General features: G+C 33.5%; 1 protein-coding gene across 1 annotated transcript; it reads left to right on the forward strand.

The window, feature by feature from the left end:
* The first annotated feature begins 817 nt into the window (after nt 1–817).
* LOC149408206 (allene oxide cyclase, chloroplastic-like) lies at nt 818–1,999 on the forward strand. The gene is made up of 3 exons (XM_089616284.1): nt 818–1,117; nt 1,215–1,336; nt 1,423–1,999. Exons 1-3 carry the CDS (start codon nt 892–894, stop codon nt 1,822–1,824), a joined length of 750 nt encoding a protein of 249 aa, XP_089472410.1. The 5' UTR covers nt 818–891; the 3' UTR covers nt 1,825–1,999.
* The last annotated feature ends 4,191 nt before the right edge of the window (nt 2,000–6,190 follow it).

A 6,190-nucleotide genomic window follows, 5' to 3' on the forward strand; every position in this document is an offset into this window, starting at 1 on the left:
TAAGGAAGATGTAAAAACCATCTTCAAACTACTGAATTCGCAAAATACTGGCTTTTTGCTCATATAAATATAAAAGATCTCCGATACATGACTTAATTTAGCGTCGAAGTGAAGACATATGAGATATTGGGTCAACAAAGACATACTCAGAAAGAATTGATCTTGATGCACGTTGAGTATTCAGTGCTTAATCCAAAATGTATATCACAAATCGGGCTCTTTGAAAATTTTGTTTATCCATTCTTACCTACAAAGACACTTCTTTGGTAATTAATGCCGACAAAGTCCTAACGTTGAATGGATTAAGATGAAATCAAAACTCCGACTCACGTTTGCAATTGCAATTTGCAAGTACACCGAAAATTCAGCGCTCCTGGATAATAACAAAAACATCCCACGTGTCAAATTCTCTGTATGTACGCATTCTTTTCCTATACATAAAAACACATGCTCATTTTCCGTCCAGAATCTGTATTAAAAATGCAAAGTAAGCGTTTATTATATTCCTAACGATCTATGATCCTTTTTATCTTTGGTCCCTTTTTTTCCCCCTTCTCCGCCACATTCTCATTTTCCGTCCAGAATGTGTATTAAAATTTAAAATGCAAAGTAAGCGTTTATTATATTCCTAACGATCTTTGACCCTTTTTTTTTTCCTTCTCCGACACATTCTCATTCTCCGTCCAAGATCGGAATAAATATGGTGTAAAATATTTGACTACTTTGACACGTGTACACGTTCACACTCTCATACACGCAAATTTCACCACGTGACTCGCACTATAAAACTATCACTAACCTCCTTTCTAGTGTCACAGCACTTAATTTCTCTCTCCAAAGTCCAAACACACTAACAAATACAGAGCAATCAAAAGGTCCTCAGAAACAAAAATGGCTTCTCTGAGAACCATATGTCCTTCATCAGTGAAACTCTGCAACCCTAGACTGGCTTTCGTTTCTCCCTCCAAATCTCTCAAACCTTTCTGGAACCAAAACTCACCTCCCAAATCTCTTTCGCTTCGAATCGGCTCTGGAAAGTCGAGTACTCTCTCACTCCCGGTGAGATCTTTCTCTTGCAAAAGCCAAGCCAACTCATCTGAAACAGAAAGAGCACCAAGTAATAGTCAACGATCATCGTTTATCGTTTTTGAGTTTTGTTTGATACTTTTCGAATTGGCTCGATCTCACATTTTCGTTTCGAATTTCTTGAAAAGGTAAAGTTCAGGAATTGCGCGTGTACGAGATCAACGAGCGAGATCGCTCGAGCCCTGCGTATCTCCGGCTGAGCCAAAAATCCGTCAACTCTCTCGGAGATCTCGTTCCTTTTAGTAACAAGGCAAATTTTTCTTATTTAATCCAAATTTGTCGCTCAGTGTTTCCATTTTACTTTTTTCCACCCCTAATCTTTTATAAATTACACAGGTGTACACCGGTGACCTGCAAAAGCGGGTCGGAATAACAGCGGGTCTGTGTATTTTGATCCAACACAAACCGGAGATGAAAGGTGACAGGTACGAAGCGATCTACAGCTTCTACTTCGGAGAGTACGGACAAATGACGGTTCAGGGAGAGTACCTGACCTACGCGGACACGTGGCTGGCGGTGACTGGTGGGACGGGGATCTTCACTGGGGTGTACGGGAAGGTGAAGCTGCATCAGATCGTGTTCCCGTTCAAGCTCTTCTACACATTTCATCTTCAGGGCATCGCTGACCTTCCCGAAGAGCTCCTCGGCTGCCACGTGGAGCCGCATCCTACGGTGGAGCCTCACCCGGACGCTAAGGCCTGCGAGCCCCACGCCCGATTAGCCAATTTCACCGACTAAGTTATTATTATTATTAGTTTTTTTATTTTATTTTTTGTTCCTTAATTTCAATATTGATATGATAAATTGAAGTTGTGTTTTGTGTGATTGTGTTGTGACAATAAAGTTCTGCAGTTGTATGGATGAATAATACTCATTTTCTGCCCCGCGTGGTTTATTATTATTATTATGAAAATACGGCCCCGGTGTGGATTGGGAAATTGCCCTAAAAAGACACTTTTTTGACTTTATTATCAAAAGGTCACAAATAAAACCTCTGACACTTTTTTCAAATATGTAATTATCATTATATCCTTATTTATTTATTTTTTGTAAATATCAATGTCTCATGGACCCCACTCTCACCTACCCCCTCTCTCTCTCTATTTTTTGTCCTTATATGTTATAATAAAATACACATAAATAATTAATAAAATAGACACATTTTTATATTTTCCTGTCACGAAAAATGAGGATAATGTGACATATTTGTCACGAAACAAAACTCTTCAAGTCACGAAACAATATGTTTTCGTGACATATCAGTCACGAAATGGGACACTTTGATGTAATTTCATGATAAAACTCTTGTTTATTTCATTAAATACGTCGTAGAGGACCAATGGTTATTATAAATATAAAAATAAAAATTTGAAAATAATAAAGTACACACATAAATAATTAATAAAATAGATACATTTTATTATTTCTTATGAAATTAGTTTTTAATAAATAATTGATAAAATAGACACATTTTTTTATTTTTTGAAATAATTTTGTGTTAATTTTCCATGAAAATAATAAAGTACACACATAAATAATTAATAAAATAGACACATTTTTTATTTTTATGAAATTCGTTTTTAATAAATAATAACACGAAACAATAAAATTTTGTGACTTTCCTGTCCATAAACAAATGGATTCGTGACTTTCCTGTCACGAAAAATGGGGATATCGTGACTTTTCTGTCACGAAAATGGGGATTTCATGAATTTCCTGTCACGAAACATTGGCATTTCGTGACGTAGCTGTCACGAAAAAAACTCTTCAAGTCACGAAACAGTGCGTTAACGTGATATTTCAGTCACGAACTTGGATACTTTTATGGAATTTAAAGAGAAATCTCTCTTTTATTTCATTAAATACGTCTTCGGGGACCAATGGTTCTTATAAATATAAAAATTAAAAAATTGAAAAAAATACATTGTAAGTCAAGCTCTACTTACCTATAAGATCTTGAGGAAAAGAATGTATCTTGTACATTGTGAAGTGTTGTTGACATACATTAATTTGTACAATTTCATCATTTCAAATGGAAAAAGAATGTCAAGTAGTCTAAACATATTATTATAAGTTAATGAGGTTTAACGTCATGTCGTCCGACATGTCGTTTTCTCATCTAACTTATCTTTAATGTGAGAATTTATTGATAATTCATGTATTTGCGTTGTTAGTCCTCCAAATCAACTCATTTAACAATGTAGAAGAAAGTTTATGAGGACCGAACGATTTCAAAGGAGCAAAAGAGAGCACGTTTCACGTAATTGACTGGGAGTTCGTGACGTCTTTGTCACGAAAAAATGGAAATTCGTGACTTTTATGTCACGAAAAATTAGAATTTCGTGACTTCTATATCACGAAATATTGGGATGTCGTGATTTATTTGTCACGAAAAATGGGGATTTCGTGACCTTCCTGTCACGAAACATTGGGATTTCGTGACGTAGTTGTCACGAAAAAAAACACTTCAAGTCACGAAACAGTACGTTTTCATGACATTTCAGTGCTATTGCTACCGTACGTAAGTCACGAAAACGACCCTAATTTTGTGATATAAGCTTTCTTTCGTTGTTTTTATTTCATTTGTGACGTAAATACATGCTTCCAGACTGTTCAATGAGTGAATTTTAGAATATCAAACCCTATTTTTACAACGTTTTACATGCCTAAATTACAAAGCTTATGAGTTTAGACTATATCTATTTATGTAAATATTAAAATGATAACATTAGACGAATAAATATTTGAAATTTGTTTGATTTTATTCCATGAGAATATTAGTACACACATAAATAATTAATAAATTGGACACATTTTTTTTTTATTTTTATGAAATTAGTTTGATTTAACTTCCGTGAAAATAATAATGTACACACATAAATAATTAATAAATTAGACACATATTTATTTTTATTTTTATGAAATTAGTTTTATTTAATTCCATGAAAATAATAAAGTACACACATAAATATAATGTGGAAAATAAAAATATAATGTGTAAATAATGTGTCATGTATTGTAAAGTGTTGTTGACACACATTAATTTGTACAATTTCATCATTTCAAATGGAAAAAGAATGTCAAGCAGTCTAAACATATTAACATAGGTTAACGAGGTTTAACGTCATGTAATTGACACATATATCTGGGAATTCGTGACTTCTATGTCACAAAAAATGAGCATTTCGTGACTTTCCTGTCACGAAAAATGGGGATTTCGTAACTTTCCTGTCACGAAATATGGTGATTTCGTGACTATCTTGTCACGAAAAATTGGGATTTCGCGACGTATCTATCACGAAACAAACTCTTCAAGTCACGAAACAGTACGTTTTCATGACATTTCAGTCACGAAATTGGATACTTTGATGAAATTTAATGAGAAATCTCTCTTTTATTTCATTAAATACGTCTTAAGGGACCAATGGTTGTTATAAATTTAAAAATAAAAAAATTGAAAAAATACATGGTAATTCAAACTCTACTTACTTAGAAGATCATGATGAAAGAATGTGTCATGTATTGTGAAGTATTGTTGACATACATTAATTTGTACTATTTCATCATTTCAAATGGAAAAAGAATGTCAAGTAGTCTAAACATATTAACATAGGTTAGTGAGGTTTAACGTCATGTCGTCCGACATGTCGTTTTCTCCTCTAACTTATCCTTAATGTGAAAATTGATTGATAACTCATGTATTAGCGTTGTTGGTCCTCCAAATCAACTCATTTAACAGTCTAGAAGCAAGTTTATGAGGACCAAACGATATCAAATGAACGAAAGAGAGCATGTTTCATGTAATTGACACATATATCTGGGAATTCGTGACTTCTATGTCACAAAAAATGGGGATTTCGTGACTTTCCTGTCACGAAAAATTGGGATTTCGTGACTTTCCTGTCACGAAAAATGGGGATTTCGTGACTATCCTGTCACGAAAAATTGGGATTTCGTGATGTATGTATCACGAAACAAACTCTTCAAGTCACAAAACAGTACGTTTTCATGATATTTTAGTCACGAAATTGGATACTTTGATGAAATTTAATGAGAAATCTCTCTTTTATTTCATTAAATACGTCTTAAGAGACCAATGGTTGTTATAAATTTAAAAATAAAAAAATTGAAAAAATACATGGTAAGTCAAACTCTACTTACTTAGAAGATCATGATGAAAGAATGTGTCATGTATTGTGAAGTGTTGTTGACATACATTAATTTGTACTATTTCATCATTTCAAATGGGAAAAGAATGTTAATAGTCTAAACATATGAACATAGGTGATGATGTTTAACGTCATGTCGTCCGTTATGTCGATTTCCCATCTAACTTCTCTTTAATGTGTGGATTTTATTGATAACGTATGTATTAGGATTGTTAGTCCTCCCAAATCCACTCATTTAACAGTTTAGAAGCAAATTTATGAGGACTAAACGAGATCAAAGGATTGAAAGAGAGCCTGTTTCACGTAATTGGCTCGGATTTCGTGACTGAGATTCCACGAAATTCTGAGAATTCGTGACGTATTTATCACGAAAAATGGGAATTCGTGACCTTTATGTCACGAAAAATTAGAATTTCGTGACTTTTATGTCACGAAAAATGGAGATTTCGTGACTTATCTGTCACGAAAAATGGGGATTGCGTGACTTATCTGTCATGAAAAATGGGAATTTGTGACTTCTATGTCACAAAAAATGAGGATTTCATGACTTCTATATCATGAGAATTTGGAATTTTGTGACGTATGTGTCACGAAACAAACTTTTCAAGTTATGAAACAGTACGTTTTTATGACATTTCAGTCACGAAATTGGATACTTTTATGAAATTTAATGAGAAATCTCTATTTTATTTCATTAAATACGTCTTAGGTCTTAGGGGAAAAGAATGTCAAGTAGTCTAAACATATGATTATAAGTTAACGAGATTTAACGCCATGTCGTCCGACATGTCGTTTTCTCCTCTAACTTATCTTTAATGTGAGAATTCATTGATAATTCATGTATTAGCGTTGTTAGTTTATGAGTTTAGACTATATCTATTTATGTAAATTTTAAAATGATAACATTAGACGAATAAATGTTTGAACAAAACTTT

The sequence above is a fragment of the Urtica dioica genome, chromosome 1 (genome assembly GCF_054948205.1).
Source record: "Urtica dioica subsp. dioica isolate 48M chromosome 1, U.dioica_male_clone48M_v1_H2, whole genome shotgun sequence".
Taxonomy (NCBI): domain Eukaryota; kingdom Viridiplantae; phylum Streptophyta; class Magnoliopsida; order Rosales; family Urticaceae; genus Urtica; species Urtica dioica.